The 27,984-nt window shown below is 41.0% G+C and overlaps 2 protein-coding genes across 2 annotated transcripts in view; one reads left to right on the forward strand and one right to left on the reverse strand.

Moving 5' to 3' along the window:
- LOC108091233 overlaps window positions 1-15,880 on the reverse strand; it is a 101,746-nt gene extending 85,866 nt beyond the window's left edge. The window contains 2 exon segments of the mRNA XM_017190340.2: window positions 12,786-13,088; window positions 15,797-15,880. Of these exon segments, the coding sequence (XP_017045829.2) occupies window positions 12,786-13,032 (247 nt within the window). The 5' untranslated portion in view covers window positions 13,033-13,088; window positions 15,797-15,880.
- Window positions 15,881-19,171: 3,291 nt separating this feature from the next.
- Window positions 19,172-27,979, forward strand: LOC108091251 (SET domain-containing protein SmydA-8). The gene is made up of 6 exons (XM_017190366.2): window positions 19,172-19,272; window positions 23,131-23,188; window positions 25,639-26,687; window positions 26,941-27,063; window positions 27,410-27,603; window positions 27,666-27,979. Exons 1-6 carry the CDS (start codon window positions 19,172-19,174, stop codon window positions 27,881-27,883), a joined length of 1,743 nt encoding a protein of 580 aa, XP_017045855.2. The 3' UTR covers window positions 27,884-27,979.
- Window positions 27,980-27,984: the final 5 nt, after the last annotated feature.

Consider the following 27,984-nt stretch of genomic DNA (forward strand, 5'->3'; position numbering starts at 1 on the left):
GATTTTTAATTTTGCAGGTTGTGCATGTTATGACAAGTGCGATGCAAATAGGTAACACTCCGCCTGCTGCAAGAACCCCATCCAACCCAACTCAACTCAACTCAACCCAACCCAAACAAACCCAACCCATCCGAACTGAACAGAAAAAGGCCATTAGCCAGAGTGGCTGGCTGCCTGATTGCCTGAGTTTCGCGAAAGAACACACAATAAATATTTCACCCGCTGATGGAAAACACGGGGCAAGTCAGCTCTGCCGCCTAGATCCTTGAAGTTTTTTATACGATTGTGCGTCCTTTGGAGGGAAAGTGATCCCACTTGCATTTTTTAATTGAATGCTAATTGATTGGTATTTACATTATACTTACTCAGACAATTTCAATGCGTGCGGTAGAGAATTCTCTTATTTCCTTCAATTTAAGCTCACTGCATATTTTAAAACAAACTAATTGTTAAAAATTGTCAAGTAAATATTACAATATTCATAAAAACAAAACTATTCTTATGAATTCTACACTATTGGTAATTAAAAATTATAAAAAGGATGAGTACAAGATGTAGTCCCTTAATATTAATAGAATTTTAACCAGTTTAGATTTCAAGTTATAACATATAATAAATAAACTATTTAGTATAAAATATAATATAAACCAGTAACTTATAATAAATACAGTTAACTATAAAGACAAAGTTTTTTAAGTCAAACTTGATTATTTAAGGATATTATTAGAATTCACAGGAGCTCTGAAGGTAGGATAGCCACCCTTAGTCACCTGAGTTACTGAAGTCAAATCTGTTGACTTTAATACACAAAGTAATTGCTTAAGTTTTGAGCACTTTTCTTTGTTTTTGTTCGGAGAGCGTAAACACAATATTGGTCAGTGATTTGGCGGGATCGTGTGACTCTGGTGCTTTGGCTAATTAACTTTGGCCCAGTTCCGTGTGAGGACAACGTGCTCTCGAGTCCTGCTCCTTGGATCCTTGCATCCTGGCCCAGTGCCAGCGAAACTCGGCCAAAACGGAACCGGAAAACAGCCCAAATAGCCGAATAACGAAGTAAGTGAGAGCGGGAAGCCAGAAAAACGAAACAAAATAAAAATAATGCATAAAACTAGTTCTGCAGGAAGAGAGTGGAGGGGAAGAGAGGGGGAGGGGAGATGGAGAGGGGAGGTGGAGAGGGAGAGGGAGAGGGAAAGAGGAGAGCGGAGAGCGGAAGAGGAGAAAGGGGAAGTAAGTGGGTCAGTTAATGGGGATGCTGCATGTGGGGCCAAATGTCAAACAGAACGAAGAGAGAAAGGGAAAAGGGAAGGGAAAAGAAAAAAGGGAAAGGGAAAAAGGGAATGGGGAAAACCTAGGACTTGCACGCCATCAAAATAATTAATATCCTTTCAAATGTAACATGCACTAATTACAAGTACAACTACGGCAAATACAACTACAACTACAAATAACGGGAATCAGAGTAGAGCAAGTTGACTCAAAAAAAGGACAACAACAGAAATAATAAACAACGCTCTCTTCTGTGTGTGTGTGTGTGTGTAAGTGCTTAGTCAAGGTCGTTTGTGGACGTGTGAGTGACGTATGTGTGTATTAGTGTATGTGTGTGTGTGTGCCCTGCCTTTGTAGCTGTGCATTTGCCGGCCGACTTTTATTTCGTCAGGACGGGAAAACCCTGCTCCGCTTTTCCTTTCGGCCAACTCAATCCCTGCTTACCATTGTCATTGCTTTTCTTTTCTTTCCCTTTTCTCTCCATCTCTCTTTCACTCTCTCTCTCTCTTTCCCTCCTTCGTTCGCCTTTCCTTTTCCATTTCCTTTGTCTTGCCCACTTGCTCAAAAACTCATTAGTCAAGGCATTTGCTAAGGAAAATTCCCAATTAAGCGACTGCACAGCCAAACAATGTGAGTCTGATCAGCTAAGGTTTCAAATCATTGATACCCAGTAAGATTTCTCAATTCTGAACTTAGTGATACATGATAAATTTCAACCAGATTGTTCAACTCATGATGGAGTCACTCGCCTTTAAATATTTTCAAATAACTCAGCTTCTTAAGAACTATCACAATGAGAATAATTCATATTTACTTAAAAGATTTTAAACTAATTCTTACTCAAGCCAAAGCACTCGTATGCTATTGGTGTATATTAACTGATTTAACTGCACTTTCAAAAATGATTATTACTATGATCTTGAAGTTTGTCTGAATATATTTACATATAACTTTTTGCAAAAAAGAACATCAGAAGAATTGTACACCTTGCAAAATACTTTATAAGAATTTAAAAACTATCTACATACAAACATTCCATCATTTATTTTAACAAGCTACCAGAGGAATCATACTCATGCTGTTGTCAAAATGCTCCGACTAAAAAATCGGAAAACGCCAGAGGAAAAATCACGAAAAGTGCCAATATACCACCGAAACTAGCTAAAAGCATAGCATACCTTTTGGGGCCAAGTGGTCGGGAACCAGCTACCACTCCCCCCGCCCACTTTTCCCCACCCCTCCTCCTTCCCACTTCCTCTTTCACCCGGCCACTCAACCGCTTAGATCGTGTGTGCCGGATAACCTTTTCGCTTTAATTAAATCCATATAAAATTTGCTTTTAATCAGAGCCGCGCTCATATCCGATTTCAAGTGCAATTGAGACACTGCCGTTGCCGTTGTGGAATCACCGCGAAAACAGGACGAGAACAGGACGAAGACAGGACGAGGACAGGATGAGGTTGAGGATGAGGAGGAGGACCAGGATGCCAACGTTGCCCATCAAACAAACATGCAACTTCCTTTGCAGTCAGCGACTGTCGCCGATTTAATTAATTTGACATCATTTATTATGCCAAAAAAGGAGTCACCATCGAGGAGGAGGAAAGCGGATAAAGTGAGGGGAAAGGGGAGGGGGAAGAAGAAGAAGAAGTGGAAGTGCCACTGAATGCGGATGCGGATGCGGATGCGGGTGGATGGGTGGTGGCAATAATGCAGCAGGATCCGCCATCATCCTCTCACACAAGCCAAGAAATTGCTTTTTAACGCACACTCACTCTTCGGCAAAGGATGCGTGAAGGGTCGAAAGGACGCGCCAGGATCGGACCACAAGTGATGCAGTTCGCCGGCTTAAGTGTCGTGTCCGTGGCTCCCCCGATGTCCTTGTGTCCCCGTGTCCCCGTTTCCCCGTGTCCCTGAGTCCCTTCCTCCCCTGTTTACCCCTTTCACCGGATTCTTATTTCCCCTGCACCGAAAAATATAGTCACAGAATTCGAAACTATTTGTACAGGAATTCTAAACTATTGGATATAGATACTATTGAAATAAACTATCAAAATGCAATAACAATAATTTAATCGTATAGGGGAGAGTGGGGTAATGTCGTCAGTGGGGCAAAGTCGTCACTCGCTATTATTTTGAAAAGTATAAGGGCTACCAACCCAATTTTTTTAGCGTAAGTGTATTGCACTATTCCTACATTACCGACGGAGTTTGGTAGAATTATAGGTTATGTATAATTATTTATTCATCAGAAAGTGTTTCGGAGCCTCAAAAGTAATTTTTCTCCGGCGCAGAACTTTTTTTCTTCCAAGTACATTTTCGATCAAAGAAATATAAAGGTAAGTTATTATTGTTGAGAAATGTTTACCGAACACGAGTTGGTAGGTTTTGTAACAGCTGATTCGAGTTTCGATTTGTTATTCATGTTTTTATCAAAAAATGTCGCGTGGGGCATTGTCGTCACTCAACGGGTGGGGCAAAGTCGTCACTGTATTATCTTAGACTCAAATACAAACTCGTATCAATTTATTATTGTTTTGTGATTGTTTATGTAAAGTATTAAATATAAAGTATAATTTCTCCAAAATGTTCTTCAAACAAAAATAAAATTCTAAAAAAGAGGTGGCCCAAAGAAAAATCTTTAAGAAATTCTGATTTTTGCTTTCTATCCTTCACTTAGATCTGAATGTGTCAAATTTTTGCAAAAAATAGGTATAGTGTTCCACTTTTTTATATTTATGAATATCAATAAATGTGTGTTTGACAAGTTGAAATAGTTTTATTCACATGGGTACCTATATTTGCATTAATTATTCTATGTGACGACTTTGCCCCACGATTTTTCAATTTGCCAATTTTGCCTTCTTTCAGATAACAGTTTCGTATTAATAAACAAATGAGAGTATGTCCGAAATACTTACTGCATTTTATAGCCAGATCTTTTCCGAATCCAACCATGTATATAACATGATAAAAATAAGTTATTTTATCAACAAATTTCGCAATTAAAAAAAAAGTGACGACATTGCCCCACTCTCCCCTACTTTTTATTAATATCACATGAATTCTAAACTATTGGTTATAAGCATTGCTTTGATAAGTTATTATAATGCAATACAATAATATCCTTATACTAATATTACATACTTTCTAAACTATCGGTTATACAAATTATTATAAGTAAATTATTTTTTTTTTTTATATATTATTATACAAAACACATTATTATAATTATACGTATGATATGTTCAACTACTAATACTTATACAAAGAAGTTAAGAATCCAATCTTCAAAGTGATCATAAAATACTATTTGGTATACAATTAATGCCAATAACTCTATACTCATTGAATTTTTACTACTTATTGAATGCAAACTCCCTTTTATTTTTCTCTGTGTGAACAAAATGTGGAGCAGTCAGCCCGAGTTTCAATTTACATTCACGTTGATTTTTTGTTAAATTGGGTTCGACTTCGGCTGTCGATGGGAACGTTACGGCGCAAGTGGCAAAAAATCAACATTGACACAGACGCAAAAGGTGAGTAAGCGACCCTGCACAACTGAAGGGGCCAGTCATCGCTGGGCTGGGGGATATGCCATCCATTCCAGCCATCCTAGCCATCCTGCCACCAAATCATCGAAGTAGCGATTCCTGGGGGCCATTCCTCCAGCAAACAAGTCACAAGTGCTCAGTCACCGCTCTATTACTGCTACTCAATAGTTTCGGGTTATTAGTTGTGGGAGGGGCGACAGGATCAGATGTCTCGAAATTGAATCCTGACCCGCACTCCCAAAGGAGTTGGGGAAAGTTGAAAGTGGATGCAAGGTAACTCAACGTGAAGTGGCATAACTTGATCGCAGCAGCATCGAAACAAATTCAGAGTGAATTGCACTCCTGCCAGGGAAATGCAGGTATCGGAAAAATAAGCTATTTCGTTTCTTTTTAGCTTACAAATATACATTTCGCAATTTTGCAATTTCTATACAACTTTCGAACAAACATTGTTTGACTTTATTTCATAAGCCAAACCACAAATCATAATAAAAATGCTAAGGTATTAAAGTAAACCTAGTAAGCCCTGTCTTTTAAATATAAATTTATTTAAAGTTACCCAATCTTGTATTATTTTAAATAATTACCATTTGAGTATCCGTAACTAAAAGCGAGGAATGGTGAAATTAATTGAGTAAGACACTTAAAAAACCTTTTGAAATGAACTCCAAAATAATTGTAATAAAACAAAACTCGTTCGGACTGACTAAAGCTATAAAATTCAGTTAGTCAGTATAACAAAGTCTAGACTTATCTTTTAACATACAAATATTTTATTATTCATGTATAGTACTTTACTTTTTTTAAACTCTTGAAGTATGAAGAGTATAAAACCTAATGCCGCCATAGGAAAAATCCGAAAATAAAAAAGCATAACAAAAACAATTTTTTGACTTATTTGAGTTTAATGAATTGCCATAACATAATAGAGCCATAATAGCATCAATTCTAAATGCTAAAACCTTCGTAAAAAGTTACCGAATAATTCCGATGTTAAGCCGCTGAAAATCAGTGCAGTCAAAATGTTTTCCCAGCGATGGGAGAAATTGCTTTTCCAATAGCTGGCAAAAACACGTCCCACGGGAGTCGAAATTTATGTTAACAGGATGTCAGAGCGATTGTTAACTACGACAATGACATGCGAAATGGAGCCTCTAATGGCAATTAACCCCAACGACGCACTTGGCCAACTGACACGGCCATAAATTGATGGGCCGGGAATTAAGTGCGATTAATCCTCGCTAAATGAAATTAATAAGCTGCTCAAAGTTTTCCGGCCAAAGGACGTGGCGAGTATTTAGTATTTAGTTGGGTCGCGTGTGTGCTCATCCGGAAAACGTTTTAGGAACGTTTCAATTACACATAATTACAATATTATCACTAATCCCCCAAGCACACACAAGCCCTCCCTCCCATTCTCCTTCAAAGTTTTCCCGACCCTCCATTGTTTGCAGTTTGATTATCGCTAATGCGAAAATCCGTTTTTGAAAGCCATTTCATTTATTGCGGCCCGCTGGCTGTCAATTGTGCGTTAGTGGCCGATGGGCTTGTCGCAAGCTTAGATCGCTGTCCCAGCGATGATCTCTTTAATCCGAAAGAGTCCTGCGAGGACAACTAAGAGATAACGATGCCCCAGTTTCCCTGCTTCCCAGCTGATTTATTTGGCTTGATAACACCTCACGCAAATGCTCTTCATTTACCTAACTGCTCTAAACTGGCTTGCCATCGCAACGACTGATGCAAAAAGGTGGACAACTAGTAGGAAAAGGAACTCAAAATAGTTGGAAGTGGAGAATGTTGCTTGTTTCAGTTCAAGATACCCGAGAAATCCGCTTCTACTTGACTGCAGTACAAAAGCCTTGTTTCAAACGACTCACTCTCAACATTTTAATGGCGGTGAAATAAGTGTTGACAGGCTGTCATTTGTATTATCGTCTTTATTGTTTTGTTAGTATTTACTTATTTATTCAATTGAGGGAAACTATTATGACAACAAATACAGAAATAAATAAAAATGTATTCATGTTATTAAACAAATATTTTCGGTGGATTGTGCTTTTGAATCGAATTGATTGAAATTCCAGCTAAAATTAGGTTATTAATGTTTACCAAGCCGTGTTGGATAATAACATAATATTATTATTTATATTTAAAATAAATCTAAAGTGTTATGGTTTTAATGCAACCATAAAGTAATGAATGTTATTTTATGGTTAGAATTAACCGATTTATTTCAAATAAGCACCATTTCTGCAATCGATTGCCATTTTGATGGTAATTTCATGATAAAGTCTCATAAAATCCTTCGTGACCAGTGGTTTTAACCACTAACTTGGGTCGAGGTTTTTTCATTTGAAAAATATTTTTGAAGATATTCTTCCCTTCATCTAAACTTAAAAATGGTTTATGCATTCTTTTTTAATAGGTTATGCTATGGTTGTTTTTTTTCCTACAAAAAGGTATATGAATTCGAAAAACAATGTTATTTGCTAATTCAATTTAAAACTGCTTCAACCGAGTTTCCCGCTCCCAGTTCACATGCGAATAATAGTTTGTTGGCGAAACCCCTTATGCGAGCTGACTAGCTGGTGAAATTGTTGATTCTTTTGGGTTTTCAGAACTTTTTTCAGCGGGACCCCCGAAAGGCGGTGAACTTTCCAAATCCACGGGGCAAAAGGTCACACAAAGCGAGACGGGCAGACACATTCAAATGGCTGTCATCAATTACGCGTGAATAACGAAAATAAAAAAGAGGGCGTTCTTTCAGGGAGGAAAGTGGAGGGAAAGGGGGAGGGGAGTGGGTATGGGTATGGGTATGGAAGTTATCCTGGACGCAGGACACAGAGCACGAAAGGACGAACATCGCCTGTTGCCTTTCGTCGAACTAATTAGCGTGAATTATGGGAGTTTGATGAGTTGGCCACGCTTGCCGCTCTAATGAATGGCCGGTCGACAGTTTTGTTGACCATTTGTTGCACGCCACCACAGCAGCGGAGCTTTAGTGGTCAGAAGGAGAGGAAGGATAAGGGGGAGGAGCAGACGGCAGGAAGGATATGACGGACCGATTCGGAATCAATAGATGAACACAAACCCTGCTCTCGAATGCTATCTGCCACAGTTACATTCATTTATTTCCACACAAAGACGACTTTGATTGATTGAGCCGCCGGCGGAGAGGAGCATATGTAACTGCCATCGGGTGGATGCTTATCCGTGGCGGATCCAAAGGACATGCCGGCCCGCTCCTTGGACCTTTTCCCCCGGATCCACCCCCCAAAACCCCCCAATCCCCATCATCCCGTTTAACTTGACATTTATCGCTTCATACGCATTCAACTTAACTATGTTCCTCGTCTGTCTGCCTTCTGTTTTCCGTGTCCTGCGTCCTGCGTCCTGAGTCCTGTGTCTTCTGCCTTCTGTCTGGGCTTCTCATGTTTATAGGACTATATGTTTACCAACTTAATTGGTAGTTATACGCGTTCAACTTTAATCCCCGAGCCAGCCAGGCGGACCAACATAAAAACAAAGAGAAGCAAGTCTGAAGGAGCGCTCAAGAAGTCCTGGTCGTTTGTACAGGATTTATTCGAATGGCGATGATATCTGCAGAGGCTCATTCGAATTCGCATTGCTAAATAGTTGTTTAAATATTCCTGCACGGCTCCAAAGGCATTTCGTCTAATTTAATTTGGACTTAATGATATATGTATAGTAGCTCTGCCACATCGGCATTTCCGCTTTGTTGCATTAGAAACTCAATGAATACTGAAGAGTTTGTAATTTGTTTGCATTGGAAACTGGATATAAGCATTTAGCATTATTTTTAGCCTTGGAACTGCAGTGGCTTTGTATTGCAGTCCTACCAAAATAAATGGTTAAAAATAAATGGTTAAAAAGAATCTATGAAGTCATTTAAAGGCACTTTAAGTAATCCGTCTGTCCTTTGTGATAATGTATTTATCGTGTTATATCTAATTATAATTCATATTATTTTTATAGTATTTATATTTTTAAAGACGTGTTGTCTGAATTTTTAGTACAACTGCCTTTGCTTCTGGTATACAGTGAAGAAAGTTATTATAATTCTAAGATTTGAGACCACGATGGACAAATAATAAAAAATTCTATTTTAGGTATCAGCATCGCGTTTTTCAAGGGTAAAAATTAGACTAAATACTATGAGATTTTTTTTAGGAAGGTGCACCCGCTTGCTTGTTGAACAGCCCGATTTTCTCGCGGGAACTTTTCCACCGAACCGCCTCCCCTTAACCCGTTTTTCCGATTATCCTGCCAACGGCGGACCACCTTTCCAGTTAGCCAGTCAACAGGCAACTCAAATGATTCTCTAGTTGTGTTGTGTTGTGTGTTGCGCTGTGTGTTGTGTTGTGTTTTGTTGTGTGCGTTATTGTCTGCCGGCCTCCGCATCTCCGGCTTTGTCTACGGCCGTGTTTATGGCAGCTTCCGATGCCAGATGGACGGTCTTTGCTTTCGACTTTTAATTGGGACAGAGAACGGAGGATGGAGATCGGAGGATGGAGAATGGGGAGCGGGAATGGAGCACTATTGCGTCGGGGAATAAAATCAAATTGAATGCAAAATTAAGTAAACTTTGGGCCGTCGCCTTCTGCGGCTCTCGAGATTCGCCGGAACCAGCGGGCTCCGGATTCCGATTCCGATTGGAGGAGCCTTCTCCGCTCGAAGCCCTCGAGTTGTCCCTGAATTTCTGCCACCGAAATTGCGGCTGTTCGCAGTTTGCCTTCACTTCACTTTACTTCTGTTTTTTTGTTTTTTTTTGTTTTATATATATATTTTTTTGTTCCTGTTTTTGGCCTTATTTTTGGCATCTCTCAACTTGTAGCCGCAGCTGGCACGAAAAACTCCGGCCGAAACTTCAGGCCAAGTCGCTATCTCTGTCGTGTCTGCGTCTTATTTAATTTGGAAGGCCGCCGCATGTTCGTTGACTTTATTTGCTGTATGTAATAAAATTAAAGCCCTTTAGCTATTGTACTTTCCAAAAAGGAAACAACCATCAAAAAAAAAAAAAAAAAAAAATGAGAAAGAACAAATTGTATCTGCACACACACGCATTCACGCACACACAGATACGCACACACACACACTTGTACAGGCCATGTGGACCCAACGAGCCATGAATGCAGACTTTTAGCCCGGGATATGGCCATTAAGTTGGCCTTTTACGACCACAGTCCTAGTTGTGTCTGTGTGTGTGGGTGTTTAGTGTGTGTGTGTGTTTAGTGTGCGAGTGTGTGGTGCGTCTGGCTGCGGGAATATACCCGCCATAGTTTTATATGCACCCGAACCCGGAGCCGCATTCGCATTCGCATTCAATCTGCCCCCGAATGTGGCACGCCTGTTTGCCCATCACTTTAGGTTTGGGTTTAGGCTTTGATAATGAACTCTCGTCTCGTCTGGAGTTGCCTTTGGGCCACAAAAAAAAAAAAAAAAAAACAATAGAGGAGGAGGGAAAACCCCAAACAAAGAGTTTCTCCTCGCCAGTCATTACAATCGTAATTACGCTGTTCAATCAGACAGTTGAAAACCACGAGTGGGCTTATTTGTTTTCCAATTTGCGAAATGAATTTTGCAACTTCGTTGCCGAAAATTGAGAGGAGTGGGCAGCCAAACCGAAAAACATTGCCCAATCATCGCCAATTTTGCGAATCATACAAAATTAGAAATCCATTATAAATTATAAACGACTAAACTTTCACGCAAAGACCTATCAGCAAGTGCAATTGAAAGTTTACAAGTTCAATTAAAGTTTTTGGAAAATAATTGCCAGCAATATCAAAATAAATAAATTGCTTATTTTATAAAATCGTGATTTTCGTAATGAGGCTTAGTTGCTGATTATATTTCTTTGTAATCTTCTGCAGATTTAAAAAAATGAACTCTTAATTAATGTTAATCCATTTATTATGAGCTTAAGTAAAGAATTGACCTAAAAATAATCCATTGTCTGATATTTTTTCAGACACAATTTGAAATAGATTGATATAGGTTGATATCCATATTAAACTAATATGATAATTCCAAGAAACCAATGTTTACATGTCATACTGTCTTAAAAACCTTTTAATATTTTATATTGGGTATAAGGTCCCAATTAAAAAGGATATTTGACATATTGGCCATTTTTATCATGATAACAGGCTCCTTTCAAGAAATCAAAATAAGTCAAGATTATTAATTAATAATTATTTATGGTCTTATTTTTTAAAGAGAAAAAGATATACCACCAAGGAATAGAAATAACTTAATTACCAATTGTAGATAGTTTATAAGAAACTATGGCAAGCTTTAATTATGCTCTTTTTATTTATCTTTTGGGTTGGCAAGAAAGTCATGTCGTTTTTTTTAGTAATCGTTTTTAATCTAATTTATTTACGACTAATCGAGCACCAGGGTCACACTTTTTAGTATCGTTTTAAAGCTTATTGTCTTAGGTACTATCGACGAAAATTTGGTAATTATTCGATAACATTTGTGGAAGCTATAGCAAATTAAACATGGAGGGCCAAAGTGAGCATTTTCGGCATATTTTGCTTTTTTACTTCCGAAAAGGAAAAAAAGCGGTCGAAGCTCGCGAAAAATTGTGCGAAGTGTATGGTTGGGATGCCATGAGTGATCGCCAATGTCAGCGCTGGTTTGCCAAATTCAGGCTTGGAGATTTTGGAGTTAAAGACGCCCCACGTTCTGATCGACCATCGGCCGTTTTTGACGAACAAATTCAGGCTTTGCTAGATGAAAACCGACATTATTCAACGCGGGAGATGTCAGAGAAGCTCAGTTTGTCGCATTCAACGGTTGAAAACCATTTGAAGAAACTTGGCTACGTAAGCAAGCTCGATGTTTGGGTTCCGCATACTTTAAGAAAATTCACCTTACTAAGCGTATCAACATCTGCTATTCTCTGCTGCAACGGATTAAAAACGAGCATTTTCTGAAGCGGATCATTACTGGCGACGAAAAGTGGGTTGTTTACAATAATGTCCAACGAAAAAGATCATGGAGCAAGAAAGATGAGCCAGCCCAAGCCACATCAAAGGCCGATATCCATCAGAGGAAAGTTATGCTGTCTGTTTGGTGGAATTGGAAGGGTGTAGTGCACTGTGAGCTGCTGGGACGGAATGAAACCATCAATTCAGATGTGTACTGTGGCCAGCTATTCAATTTGGCGGAAAAAAATTAAAGAAAAGGAGCCAACACTAGCTAATCGCAAGGGTATAGTCTTTCACCATGACAACGCTAGGCCCCACACATCTTTGGTCACTCGGCAAAAATTAACGGAGCTGATTTGGGAAGTGCTTCCGCACCCACCTTATAGTCCGGACTTAGCACCTTCAGATTACCATTTGTTTCGCTCTCTTCAAAACTCTTTGAATGGTAAAAACTTTGATTCAGATGAGGCTGTCGAAAACCACTTGTCTCGATTCTCTGTAGGAAAAGACCAAAAGTTCTTCGAGCGCGGAATTATGCAGCTGCCCGAAAGATGGTCATTAGTGGTCGAACATAATTGATTAATTATAAGTCCTGATATAAAAAAATCATCTTTGAAAATATTGAAAAAAAACGACATGACTTTCTTGCCAACCCAATATTTACAGAGAAAAGAAGCAAACATTGCCGAACCATTCACAAAACGTTAATTTTTTGAACCTAAAAGTCGATTTAAAAAGTCACCTTCTTTTTGTTAAGTAGTAACAAAAAAAAGGCATTCAAATTAAGGAATAAAAGGCATTTAAAGAAAACTGGATGCCTATTATATTTTAAAAATTAAAACGCTTCGCATAATTATTTTTTTTTCACGGTTTTTCAATATGTTGTGAGGTTTACTTTTTGAATCTGAAATTCGCATTACAGAGGCACACTTTCTCTGCTTAGTAGTTGCCAAACTAGGCCTAATACTGTGTATTTTATATTTGATATTTTTTATAGATCACCTACCTCCGCAGTGGTCCTTGAAGTCGACGCAGCAATCGCCGAGCTTGAGGCAGGCGTGGTCGCAGTAGCAGGGCTTGTCGCTGAGGTCCTCGATGATGGCGTTGATGGGAGCCTTCTGGACGACGCAGGACGAGTCTCTGCCGTTGCAGCAGAGCTGCGCCTCCCGGCAGGATCCTCCGGCGACGAAAGGAAGCCTTTGGGGCAGGACGACGGCCAGGAGGAGCAGCAGCATTCGTGGCACGTCCGACATCTTCTCACCGAATCGGATCGAGTCTACTATATATGCGGTCTATATGCGGATCGGGCCTGCGTGTTTGATTTGTCGAATTTAACAACGTGTTAAGCACACTCACACACACAACACACACTCCACACTCCACCCAAAGCTAAAACCAACACCAATCACCCACTTTTGCATTAGTATGCAAATGCAATTTACGCCCAAGAGCGGAAATTAAAACTAAAATTGAATTATGGCCAGCCATTCGAATGGGAATTTTCGGTGGCAAGAGGGAAGGGTGAGGGGGAGGGGGAGGGGGGTTTTGGCCAAATCGAAGTCAACAAAAGGCAAAAAGCAAACTGAACACGACGAAGGACACTACACGAAAATCGACAACGCACAAATATGAACTCTAAACACGGCCAACGAAATCAAAGTAGGTCGCTTTTGGTTTTGGGTTGCCAACCTAACCTGCTAACCTGCCTTTTTGCCTCTAAATCAGTGCCGCCAAAGGGCGAATTCAGGGAGGGATTGAGTAGTTGCTGGTCTGCTCTGCATAAAACACCAAGCAAACGGCATCAAAGGACTCCACCTCGAAATCCACCTCCAACTCCAACTGGCTGCCGTGTCGGGATAATAAAACAAAGACTTCAATTTTCATAAATCGTTGCCAAAGCGAATCGCAGCAGACAGCGAGAATTTATATTAACAGCTGTGTCAGCGCCCAAGTGGGGCGTTCAAATCCGATCCAATACCCCAGTTTACCAGTTTCCCAGTCCATCAGCTCCCCAATTCCCCCTTCCGAGTCCCCAAATCCCACACAGGAAAAAATCTCCATCAGTCAAGTCAAAAGTGGTGGGGGATTATACTTTTGAACGCGGTTTTGAACTCCAAATGGATTTGAATGGATTTTAGCTAACTGTTTGATAAGTATGAATTATTGGAACAGTTCATTGTTATCGGCTAAGCCAGATTTTATTCATATGATCCCACATGTTTCGCCATTGCTAATTTATATTACTTGAAGAACTTTCAAGAACGAAATTCTAGTTTCAAATGTATGGCCTTAACAATAAATTCCAAATAATTGGCAGAAAGAGATTTTTAGCAGATCTTTTTGGTACCCAACTCCAAAGAGTTGATTTCTCTCCGTGATGTCCTGGTTCCGTGTAAGGATACCGGCCGTAAGTCCTTCACGTCTCCATGTGACCCGGATGATTCAATCCACTCGTAAAGTGGCGCTCCACTGGCAGTGTGTGCCGGGTGATTTAAGCCGTCGCACTCAATCTGGCCAGGATTCGATCGGAGTGATTTCCACTCTGTTTATGGATGGAGGATGGAGGAGTGGGGATAATAGCACAGTGTACGTCCCGGGAGCAAAGTGAATTGGAGCCGTGTGGAGCGGGTATTTGGCAGAGGAAATATGGCGAGAACTATTCGAAATCAATTCGAGAAATATTAACTCTTCTGGTAGGGATCATAAGCCTTGGGATTTTTCCTGTAAGCTTCATACCATATATTGTACAAAACTAGAGCTGCAGGAAACGACACTTATAGAGCAATATATTTTCCGTTTATCATACAATCTTTATTGTATTAAAATGCGTACTTTAAAAACGCAGTACTACTTGCCAACAGTGACATTTCAATAACCATGAAAATGATTGATTAATTGCACGTCAAGGAAAATCTAGATAACATAAGTTCAAACGTTCGCACTTATTTCCTTATAATTCCCTTACTCGAATGCTGCACTTTACCATAAGCTACCAAAAGTGCATTAGTTGAAAATGTTTTATTAAGCCTTTCCTAATAACTCGAATTATTGAATTTATGCACTCAATTGACAAATAGAACTTGAACATCCAGAAACATGGATGATTATTATCCCATTTGCCGTATCAAATTTATATAAAGGGAGATAAATAAAAATTACTGATCCTGGCAGGCAAATCTTTTTCCGTCTAAGTAGAAATTAGCTGTTCGAACAAATGGAATAATTCCCTGAGAACCTTTCCGAAATACTGTTAAAATCGGCATTTGTTTGTGGAATGGCAGTTCTGAAATCTTCCGACTGAACGGTTTTAAATGGACTTCAGTCCACTGGCAGCTCCTTCCAGTAGGATTCACTCGGAGATCTGTCAATCGGTGGACAAAGGAAGGCACTCCTCGCTGCACTCGCCCGTTCATTCATACTCACTCCTTCGACTCATTCACTCCACTCCTTCATTCATTCACAAAACATCCACATCCACTCGAGAGCACTCGCTTGCTTTTGCCGCGTCGTTGTTTTAAATTTGGCACAGGACTTTGATGGCTTCCCCAGGACCTTCGGACGGGCTCAAAATAAATATTATGCGACGCTGCTTGTCTGCATGAGGGCAAATAAATTATTTCGTAAGCCTCGCCGACCCGTTACCGCAAAACAAAGGCAAAAGAAACAACAACAAACAGCAACAACAACAACAAAGGCAACCACAAGGCAAACTAAATTTGCGGCAAACATTTTAGAGTGTGTGTGTGTGTGCGGTAGTGTGTGTGTGACAGCACGCGACATAAATGTCCTTTAATGATTAATAACTTTCACTCCTTTTCGCGCGCACAAGCGTTTCAAGTTTCACTCAACAAAAAAAAAGACGAGAAGGAATATCCCATCCTGTTCCGTATCAAAATCCAATAAGCCGCCCACGAAACAACAAGCGATCCTTGTCACGTAAGCCGTAAAAAACGGAAGGCGAGTCCTCCCCACACGTGTTGACAACACTTGGCTTACGTTACCGTTGCTCGCTCTTGCCTTGTTTTGGCTAACTCGGCTAACTAACGGTAAATAGCGGAAACCCGGTTCGAAGTTCTCGAAACGAAGCGCTCGCTGCGAAAGCCGGTCGACGACTGTGTCCTCCGCCAGTCGCGTGGTGAGTTATAAGTAATCGGCGGCAGTGACGCTGCTCCTTCGGCTCTGCTCGTCACTTACCTTCGGCTCCCGTTCGGCTGCTTTGCTTGCAGCTGCGCCGCTGTCGACGCCGCTGCCGCTGCGCCGTTTGTTGTGGCTCCCTCTCCCTCTTCCCCTTCCCCTTTACCTTCAACCATTCCCCTTCCCCCCTTTCCTTTCACTTTCTCCCCCTGAAAAAGAATATCCTTCCTCCTAAATACAAATTCCGAAATCGCTTGCAAGGACCCACTCCGCTCCGCTCGGAGTTCGGCGGTGGAGGTGAGTTCCTTGCGGAGCTGCAGGCCATCGCCATATGGCCGTAATATCAGGCGACAACCTGCCGTGATAACCGACAACAAATGGCGATGACGACAGCGATAATGCCCGCCAACCAAAACGGCCGAAAAGGCGTGGGCCAAGGACCTCTAAGTCGAGAAGTAATGGGGCTCCAACCACAGTGAGGAGATCCTGGCGTGGGGGCCAATTAATTCATTTATTAGTAAAGCAATTTATTCAATTTTCGTTGCAGATACTTAAACGGGTCAGCAAAGATCTGTTCTCTTAAAGTGGTTTTTTCAAATATATATGTATTTTAAATATAAATTCCCGTTGGAACCAATTTTGAATTAATAAAACCCAGCTGATTGATCAGGCTTAATAAAATGCATGGCAGCTTATAGCGGACAGAGATGTCCCAAATCAATTATCCCATCTTTTCAAACACATTTAGTAAGGATTATTGGATTTTTATTGAAGAGATTGAAAGTCCAATAATCATCGGTCAAAAGGGCCTAAATTAGCTTTTTCAAGAAGAATGCTTGATGCTTTGTGCCTATTGAGTGCCGCACTCATCTGGTCGCTGAATCACCACGATCCTTTCCTCGTCAGTATCTTTATCTTCGTCCTCATCGGAGTCCTCATTGAAGTCCTTATCGGAATCCTCATCTTCGTCCTCATCTTTGTCCTCATCGTCCTTGTCGAGTCCTGGCGGATCACTTCCTTTTGGGGTCTCGTCAGCATCGTTTGCTGAAGGCTTTTTCTTCGAAGAGGTGGCGTCTTCTGCTGCGTCATCACTCCCAGTCGGGGTGTCCACACCAACGTCTGCTGAAAGCTCTTGCTTAGATGATGAAGCGACGTCCTCAACCGCTTCGCCCTTCATCACGATATTATGCCCATTGGGAGTTTGTGGATCATCGTTTGCTGAAGGCTTTGTCTTCGAAGAGGTGGCGTCTTCTGCTGTGTCATCACTCCCAGTTGGGGTGTCCACACCAGCGTCTGCCGAAAGCTCTTGCTTAGATGATGAGGCGACGTCCTCAACCGCCTCGCCCTTCTTCACGATCTTATGCCCATTGGAAGTTTGTGGATCATCGAGGGTCTCATAGCCAAGTTCGGATGCGAATGGTTCGACGGAATGATTGGTGTTAGCCTGCCGCCTTCTCCAATTGTCGCTGATGTCCTCGAAGGTTTTGTAGAACTCGCAGGCGAAGTCGAAGCCGGCCCGAAAGTTTAGGCTACAAATATCTTTTACTGGAACATTGAGAGGGATCTGCAGTACTCCTAAAACGGCCTGCAAATGGTAAAAGTGTTCTCGGAAATCGAGGTGAGGCTTGAATGCTTCGAGTGGCACGACCCCATCGTAAAACAATTCCACGAGCCTGCAGTAGAAATCTCCCAAGGAGAGCTGAATAATGAACTTGAGGTTCTCCCCGAGCAACTCGTTCACCCATTTTAGGATCTTTTTAGCAGTCCGCCTTTCGGAATTAGTAAGAGGATAGGCCTCGCTGAAGGGCTTGTTCACAATACGACACGACCACATCTTAAAAAAAAATTACTAAATATTTTGGAAAATTTACAAAATCTACGCGTCTCGATATAAATAAAATTTGATGTTAACTGTAGAAATACTGATTTTGTACTGACTCTAGAGCTGTGTGGTGCTGGTGACCTGGTGAACTGGCTGTGAAATAAGATTCCTACGCCTACTTTTCAAAAGATTTTGCATAATTTCAATGTTCCGGGTGACTACGATTTAAATTTTAAATATCGAAAAGAGCTAAGATAATAATTACGAATGTTTTAAATAGTAGTTACAAACTATTTACGAGTAATGGGTATTTGATAGTCGAGCCACTCGACTTCCGTATTATCCTTCTTTTTATAAACTGTAAATAATCAATATGTCGTTGTGGAGATTCAAGATTTAACTGCAAGTTTTTATGCTTTCTGGTTTGTTTAAAACGCAAAGCCAATTTTAGTAAAATTGTTGAATTTTATTTTTTTTATTATTGGCTCAAACATTTTAGAAACATTGCACCGCCTTTTTAACCTGATCAGTTTTATTTATGTTAGCAATTTCCAATTATCCATGGACTACAAATTTTCTAGGCTTCATCATTATACGAAATTATTGGAGTTTCCGAGCTTGAAATCATCCGATTGCCTGCCTGAAAGCCATTTCTCTCCATAATGTGCCAAAGAAGTCCAAATAAAGACCGAGAGAAGCCAACAGAAACTCGGGACTGAACCGAACTCATTTACCTGCGTCAATTACAGCCAACTTAGTCAGGACTTGGCAGGACGAGAGTCCTTTTGGCCAAATGTGTGCGATGTGGGGAAATGCAGTTAACTGGTTCCGACCAGACAATGGGTTCAGGTTGACATACTTGCTCGGGATTGAAGGACTGACTCGGGAAGTGGAGATTGGCAAGAGGAATATGGGGGAAATGGCTCCGGCGGAGTGACGTTTATGCTGACACTGGAAGTCATCAACAACAATATACTGTTTAAGTCGCAGTACACAGGAAAAAATCAAAGTAAGAAGTTAAGGAATATTTCATAAGAAATATTGTACTAGTTTAAATTATGTTTTCTATTTGATTTAATTCAATTTCACAGTGACAGTTTGGCAAAAAGAAATTTAAAATTAATCGACATAACCAATTAAACAAAAGATAAATTCTCCATAAAATTTTATATGACTTATTTGAATTTCTTTTTGTATATATTTAATATACATCTCTGTCAGTGTTTTTTATGATAAAATTATTTGGAGAACATTTTTATACAGAAATGTTCAAGACATTTTAAGGTTTTTGCGGATATATTGCGTAGAGGCTAAAATTATTTTCTTTTGATAAGTTCCCCCCGCTTTCTCTGAGTGTAACAGTGGCTTGAATCCCCTTGCCCAGCTGACTGGCAAATATTTGCCGCATAGGCAAACTTGTGCCACTGCCCCAGGACATGGCATCCAGTTCGTCCTGGGCCTCCGAATCGGGCGATTTCGGCGAAGGTTCCGCTTTGTTTGGGTGTCGCGCATTTGGCGCGCCCCCGGGCGATGGCAAGTGTGTCCTGGGGATCATGGAGAAGGGGGAGGGGAGGGGGAATGGGGCGTGGCAGTGGGAGGATGTCGATGCTAGTCCTCGCGTGGATGTTGCATGCGTCTCGCTTCCGCTCCAGATCATAAACAAAGCGGACGCGTGCGAGGTTATGTACATAAATACATGTAAATTTGATGTCATTCCGTGCAGTGGAACCTCACACACACTACACACACTAGTAGGGAATTCACCTACACACACACACACATGAACATACACCATTGCAAATTCGACGCCTCCACAAGGACCTGCGGCCATTTAGCATTGCATACTTTTCGGCTGCCTTTTCCACCTGAAAAACATCGAAGGGTATTCTTCGGAAGGATAAGTTTTCCATTCAAGAAGTCCTGAAAAGTAAGCGTTATCCTTTACAAAATGCTTAACTGCTGGTTGGTTAACTTCACCTGATTAAAAACTAATAGTTAGCCATGACAAACATCGTTAATTTATGCAAATACGTTTTTTACGGGGAAACAAGTTCGGTATACAAACGGAAAATAATTGACATTATTTATTTACATAATTTGGCTTCTGGGCAGCTTGTGCAAACTAATATCGGAAAATAAATGCAGTAATTATCACCGTTGACTTTTCAATTTTTCTATCAAGTTTGTTTGACGTAAATAGTTTTTTAATTACACGGAGTAACACTTAATAAAAAAAACATTAATTTAAATCAGTAAATATTTGCGAAATTATCTAAACAAAATCTGGTTTCTGTTCGAAGAATGTTCAAACTTTCGTTCAGTTTAAAATGTTTCTTTTAAATGCAAAAGCATACATATATTTTCACGGAAAATAAAATTCATAAAATTATTGGGTAAAATTGATTTGGTTTATTATAATTCTTTGCCACACACATTTAAGCCATAAGAATCTAGAACTCTGTTGTTTTTGTTGTGACTTTTTCGCTTGTCAAAATAAAGTCATTGCATAGAATTTTCTTAAATTTTTCAAAGGGGTAAACTCAATTCGAACTCCAAAGTCAAATCGAATCTAGATCATTTCCGATGCTGGTCTCGTTGTTTTCCCCACTGCCCGCAGGCGAATGCAATAAAAACAATTAAAATCTGCAGCAGCTAAAAGAGGCAACATCAACTGCAACTACAAAGCCGCCCGGCGGCAACGTTTCAAAACTAATTGAAATGCCCTCGCACATCGAAATTGGTAAGAAACGTGAAGAGGGAGAGGGGAAAGGGGAGGGGAAAGGGGTGGGGAAAGGGGATGGGGAGCGATGACGACTCTATGAACACTTTTGACACACAATAAAAACAAAATTGCATAAATCGCCCGCATTTGGATGGCATACAGTACGTATATATATAGCATATATATATATATATAAATTTGGAAATATCACCAGGAACCAGGCCGGGGACTTTGTTAAGTCGGCTTAAGTTGCCACTGACAGCCAGAATTTTCGGCCAACTAGTGGCGAGCTGGTTGAAAAGCAATTCTATTTATCGCCGGACTCCGCTCCGCACACTCTTTTGGCCAAAAGACCATCGAAACTTGGCCCCGCAGATACGACAGATTGTTGGGTTTTCGGGGGAAGTGTAGTGGTGAATGGTGGTTAGTGGGTGGTTCAGATTAGAAGATGGGGAGACCTTCAATAGGGTCAGGTGATGGAGCCCAAAATCCACACTGCAAATATGTTTTTGCCCGCATCTGACAGCTTTCAGGTTAAAATAAATTATTAAACGGCAAGACATGTGCGCTCTTTTGAACTGCTGCAGATTTAAGCCTTGTTTGGATGTCTTAGCCAAGGGTTTTCTGTTGCAACAATTATCTGCCCAGGTTGACACTTAAAGCAGCATGTGAGGGCAATTTTCGGGGACAGACTTTGATGACCTTAAGACCCAAAACTGTTACTTGCATTTACAGTGGACTTCGGTTGCTAATTATTTCTGAGTTGAGTGGACAAACACTCTGGGGATTGTTGCTGAAACCTGTGCATTTATTGATTGCACGAGAAATCTTTGATTTATTTCGGCCAAGGCTGCCAGTTTCAATCTTGTGTATCAAAAGCATGTAGCTACATACGTTGAATTAGAGCAAATTAATTTTCCAGATTTTATACCATAACACCTGAAACTGAATACAAGCTGCCTTTCAATATGTTTAAACCATTTCATTTAAATTCAAGGGACTTACGTTTTACGGGTATTATTATCTAGGAGAATATATGTAAAATCGCATATATGGTATTATGTATGCTATATATATGTATACATTTTCGATTCATTCAGGGTATTCTGCAGTTTCCCGTATATATCTGTACGATTTCATTGTAAATAAAAGACAAAACAATAAAGACACCCAAGTAAATCTAAATTATTTAGAAAGATATTAACACACACAAACTAAAATTAAATTGATTAAATACATAGTTACACATATTGTAAGCTCTAAAAATGATGTATTCTTATATTATATGGATGGCCTTTATTTTATTATAATGTTTTCTGTCTATCACTGAAATATATAAAACTATAATTTATATATTTGAACAAAATGCAGCTGTCTTTTGATTTAGCAAAACCTCGAATGAAACAACTGCATTCAATGTCTATACTAAAGAAACTAGCCGTTTAGAATATTGCGAGAGATCGTATTTGACGACCAGATATACAAGAATATCCCAGAAGTGAAGATGCGTATGCATAATATAAGTAAATCCTAACAATAAAATATTATAGAAAGTAAATTACATACAAAGTTGCATACATGATTGCAATTAAAATTAAAATTAAATTAATCAAGCAGTCATAAGGTTTGTTTGAATTTACAATTTGATGCGTTTTAATGCATATATTGTTTGTGACAACTTATAGATGGATTTAAATAAAAAAGAATATTTTGTGTCGATAACTGAAATATATAAAACTATAATTTAGTGATATGAACAAAATGCAGCTACGCTTTCGTTTAGTGAAACCTCGAATGAAACGAATTCATTTAATGGGTATACTGACTAAAATATTGCGAGATTTGTATGAAAATTGCCTACGATCAAATATACACGTTCGTGTATGTCAAAATTCAGAAATCAGAGTCTGCCAAGAGATGCGTGTGGATGGAAAATGTGTTTGTTTCTCCGCCACTGCAAATTGCATCATTCCACCGATTTTATAGAGCTGCCTAATTGCGGGCCGCCAGTCGGAATAAAATTGATTTATTTCTGGCCCACCAGAAGACTGAGGATCTTCAAGATATTCGAAAAAAAGGGGCGAGAATCTCGATCGCGATGGCGTGAGCCATCAAAATCATCTTGACAGTGGCATTGAGTCGCGGCGAACTTTTAATCGGATGCGCGGACTCTGTGGACTTGTGGCCAAAATGTTTTCAATATCATAAATTTTTAAAAATATATCAACCATCCGAGAGTGTGTGTGTGTGTGTCCGTCAGAACAGTGTTGTGTGTGTGTGTGCTTGGATGGGTCTGTTGAATTTGAATGTGTGCCAACAACTTGGGCGTAGCGCCGTCTCCCGATTTTCGACATCCGACATTCGACGACAACTCGACAGTTGCAATTTGTGCGTCGCGGTTCGAACAACGCGTGCCCAGAAGTTGCCTCTTGCCTCGTGCCTCATTTGATTTTTTTTTCGGTTTTTCGATTTTCAATTTTCAGTTGTTGTTTCGTTCTGTTTTCAGAACCTACTCTGCAATCTGCTGACACCTTTTTATCCGACGCGATTTACAGGCACAATTAATTGACGGCCTGTTAAACACATCTATTAAAACGCGAGCGCGGCCTTTAAATAACTCGTGTGCAACGCGTAAAAATTATCAATTAAAATCAATTAACAAGCGGCCCCCAGGGGAAATAAAATAAAATCAAATTTAAATACAAATAAAAGCGATGCCGGCAAGAAAAAAGTAAACACCGCAGGTAGCGCGCAAAAGGGGGGGGCGTGGCATTGGGGCATTGGAAAGTGGGAGGGGGGAGGCGTGGCAGATGCATAATTAAAAATTAATTTACCTCACAGACAAGAGCAAACAGTAAAAGTAAAATAAAAATAAAAAGCACATTTACATGCACGCGAAGAAAATTTAATTGAATGTTTTTGTTTTGACTGCAAATGTGAATTCAATTCACAAGAAAAAAAAAGAATATGATTATTTTCGATTAATTATTTGTGAGCTATAATTGTATCGAGTCTAAAACAATGACTGCTTTCTATAGACCCACTATATATGTATATATGCAAATCGGTCGGTGCACTATAATCGGAGACGTATAAAAATTCCTGAAAGGCCGCAACCACCCGAGAAAACAACACAAATCTATTTTGGATATTATGTGTTCGGTATTCGTTATTCGCTATTTCCCGCCGCTTTTCCCATTCCTCTATTTTCTTTTTTTTTCTGTGGCGATGAAAAGGAAATCGGAGAGGGAACCACTGTGCCGGGTGGTTCGGTGGTTTTCCGGGGGAGGTGGTGGGTGGTGGGAGGTGGTGCGATGCCACATTGTTGTGTTTTGTTTTATTTATAACAGAACGCAGTGTGTGCGCGGCGATATTCAAAAGAGTCGCCGCCTATAAATAAGTCGGATATGAATGAATCCGATATGCATTCGATGAGAGAAGCCAGAAGTATGGAAATTGATTTTACCCCGCACACGAGCCGCCCATGAATCATTATCCCCGATCGGTTAGGAACACAGACAATGGCCGGTGATATATCGCCGGCTTGCCGGTTGCCCACTTGGCCACTTTGCATCCGCCGCCTTTTTGGCCAAGGAAATACTCCACAAATTCCCGCTGAAATGGCACTAAATCAAATACTGTTTTCGAGTAATCAGATACTGTTCCACACGGAAACATTGTCAACATCGCAGGTTGAAAATCGCCTTTTAAGTGATTACCAAGTAGGAGAGGAAGACCTAATAAAGATAAAGTTTATATTCTGCAGTTACAACAACAAATTATAAATCTATAGGTGAATCTACTTCTTCTGACAATCAGCAAAACTTTCCCAAATTATTTAAACTGTTTAACAGTCGCCTCATTCAAATATGTTTTGACTTGCAGAATAAACTCGTTAAATTCAGATCGAATTTATTAAATTTAATTCGAGGGTATGAAAAGAACTTTCTCAATTAAAAGTAGATTAATAAATTCTTTTCGTTTTTCAATAAATATGCACATTTATTTGTGCAAGTATTGGCTTTATTAACAACGCGACTGAAGGATTATCAGTTTAATTGCTTATAATTCAAATAGACAAAGCTTTATTAATTGATAAACAATTTGCAAGTATTTCGGTACAATGTCTTTATTTATTTGACATAGTATACAACATTGAATACAAAGTACACGAAAATAATAAACTGAAATGTATAATAAATAAAAATCAATGAATATGTCAAAGCTTATTGTGAAGGATTTTTAAAGAGAGCAAGAATTCGTTTGGTCTTGATGCATTTTTTTGGCACAAAAGAATGTTTTGAGTAAGTCCATTGTATACAAAATCCGAGGCATCCTTTAAAAACTGTTTAAAAACACAATGAAATACGTACAATTGTGGATGCCACGGAAACGTTGAGGCCACTTGAACAGGTGTCTAGCAATATGATTTAATTTTTGAGCTGATTTTTGAGTTCGAAACAAATCGCAAATCCCAACAGAATTCTTTGGCACCATTGTTTGTTCTTTCATATAAATAAGTAAACTGTATATTTTTGCGAAAACTTAAGAAAAGATATTTAAAATCATTCATTGATTAAAAGGAGATTTAACTTATAGTCAGTGACTTGAATGTTAAATATTAAAGAAATATTAATAACAACTCAACTCCAGAAAAAAGTACAAGTTTCACGAAAATCAAAAAAGTTTTGAGAAAATCAGAGTATCCAAAGTTGTTTTCCAATAATTGTTTTCCATTGGGGAGTATTAAGATAGCGAACATTAAATTCCCAGTTGACAGGCCGAAGGGAACCGGCGAATCATGCTAAGTATGTTGGCCCACTGGTCCGTTGTTGTTCCATTGGTGCGATGCATGTCCATTTGGGCCAGATCGATGGGGACACCTCGATGTGTGGGCGGCGGACAAACGAGCACCTGTTGCGGTTGAGTGGCATTTAATTGCCAGCTGTTGACAGCGTTCAAAGAGGGCGTGGCACTGGGGGTAAGGGGCGTAAGGGGGGTTATGGGGGGGATGGTTAGGCTAGTGATGGGAGGACATTGTGGAACGACAGTGGGCCGAACCAGTGATTAACGAGCGAGAGCAGGGGACAGCAATTAGAATACAATTAGCAGCGGACGCCGTCACTAATGAGTGCTCTCCTCTCCTCTCTCTCCTCTTTTCCCCCTTTTCCCTTCCCGCAGAACCACCACAAGAACAGCAACCGGACGAGGCATCCGAAGGGAGGTCAGCAGACTAAGGATAAGCAGGACAAGCAGGAAAAAGAACAGGAGCTGGAGAAGGATACTCCGCCGGAGGAACAGAATGCACCCTTTCGCATCGCCCACTCGGAGGTATTTGGTCGCTATTTGGAGGCCAGTCGCCCGTTGGAAGCTGGTGAGATGCTCATCCGCGAGGAACCGCTGGCCATTGGACCCTGTGTGAGCGGGGATCCGGTCTGCTTGGGCTGCTATCGCCCGGTGAGCCTGGACAAAGTACAGTACCGCTGTCCGCGATGTGCCTGGCCACTCTGCGACGCCAGCTGCGCGGGCATCAAACACAGACACGGTCACACCGAAGCCGAGTGTCAACTGTACGCGGATCGACGGGCGGTCGCCGGCGAACTGCTGACGGAGCGCGCCGGTCCGGCGGAAGTGCGCGACTTGTACGAACTGGTGATGATCGTGCGCATCCTGCTGCTGCGCCAGCACGATCCGGAGCAGTTCGCTCTGATCGCCCGCATGGAATCGCACACGGAGGAGCGGCGCCAAAACGAGGCACTCTGGCAACACTACGAAAAGAAGGTGGTGCAAAGGCTGCGCGTCACGTGGCAGCTGGAGGATTTGGCGGAGGAGCAGGTGCACGAAGTGTGCGGAATATTGGACGTTAACTGTTTTGAGATCGGACAGAACGGGGCCAAGGCGCGGACGCTATATCCGAGCGCCTTCCTGCTCGCGCACGACTGCACACCGAACACGGCGCACACCGATGACCCCGTGACCTTTGAGATCCTGCTGCGCACCTCGCGGCGCGTGCGCGAGCGGGAAGCGCTGACGCTCAGCTATGCGTACACGCTGCAGGGCACGCTCAAGCGGCGCGCCTTCATGCACGAGGGCAAGCTCTTCTGGTGCCGCTGCCACCGCTGCTCCGATCCATTCGAACTGGGCACCGATTGCAGTGCCTTCGTGTGTGCGAAATGCAGGACGGGATCGGTGCGGGCGAAGGACCCGCTGGAGCAAACTGGCGACTGGGCGTGAGTATCGCATCTAACAGAGGGAATCATCACACACTTACAATTATCCACTTAACTTGATGCGTAACTTGAAGCGAAGAGAACTACCCCAGATAGTAATCAATTGGATCCTCAGGAGTTATCCCTTAAATACCAAATAATAATACATATTAAATGGATCTCATTTAATTACCTCCCATCACTGGTTCCATGGGCCTATTCCCTACAACAATCTGCCAAATGGTGACCTCTCCCCCACTCTCTCTTTAATTAGCTGTGATCGCTGCTCGCACCGAATCGGAGCCAAGGACTTGGAGCGCCAACTGGATCGAATAAACGACGACCTGGAAGCCATCGACGTGCACGACATTCCCGGACTGGAGAACTTTCTCCTACGGTGCGTAGACCTACAATCGATTGTGGAAAAGCAATGAAAATCTCTGAAAGTGCACTTACATATCTACATGCTTTGACTAATTTCAAGAATCATTTTAGCCCCATTCGGCCGATCAGTTCCTAAATGGGAAAAGGTGCCACTTAATTCGAGTGCGACAGCTAAGCCATTTCGAAAAAAAGAAGAAATTCTTGAAAACAAACGCTGACTTTCTTAATATTCTTTAATATTCTTCCATTTTAATGCTCTCTCGCTCTTCATATCGTTTCGGATATGGACAAAATATGAACCTAAAGCTAATAGTTCTTCTCTTTTGCTTCCTGATTACCAATTCATCGTCCTCCTGCAGATATCGGGATGTCCTGCGACCGAACCACTATCTCCTGCTCTCTGCCAAATATTCGTTATGCCAGATTTACGGACGGATCGAGGGATATCTCCTGCCCCAAATGTCGCCAGAGGATATTGCCCGCAAGGAGAGCTACTGCCGGGAGTTCCTGGAGATCGTCGATGTCCTCGATCCGGGACTCACGCGCTTAAGAGGTACATTCCTCCTTATTTTCTTTATGTATTTTCATAACTAACAAACTAATATTCCGCCACAGGACTCATCATGTACGAACTGCATGCCCCTGTGATGGTTTTGGCGCAGTCGGCCATCCAGAGTGGACAGATCTCACGGCAGGAGTTCCAGCGGAGGCTCAAGGAGGTGGTCAAGCTGCTCCAGGTCAGCCGGGACATCCTCTGCCTGGAGCCCCAAGGATCCACGGAGCACGAAATGGGACTCGCGGCAGCCGATGCCCTCAGCAAAATGGGCTGCTAGCCATTAAACTATTGTAAATGAACTGCGTTTCCCCCACCCCACAGTAAAATGTATCTCAAAGTAAAAATAGCAGATAGTCTATGTATTTTCATTGTTCATCT

Source organism: Drosophila ficusphila, unplaced genomic scaffold, assembly GCF_018152265.1.
Source record: "Drosophila ficusphila isolate 14025-0441.05 unplaced genomic scaffold, ASM1815226v1 contig_198, whole genome shotgun sequence".
NCBI lineage: Eukaryota > Metazoa > Arthropoda > Insecta > Diptera > Drosophilidae > Drosophila > Drosophila ficusphila.

Coding starts and splice junctions, on each gene's coding strand:
- LOC108091251 (XM_017190366.2), top strand. CDS start 19,172: ATGGCATCCAGTTCGTCCTGGGCCTCCGAATCGGGCGATTTCGGCGAA. Junction 23,189..25,638: donor GCGATGCCGGCAAGAAAAAA/GTAAACACCGCA, acceptor CCCTTCCCGCAG/AACCACCACAAGAACAGCAA. Junction 26,688..26,940: donor GAGCAAACTGGCGACTGGGC/GTGAGTATCGCA, acceptor CTCTTTAATTAG/CTGTGATCGCTGCTCGCACC.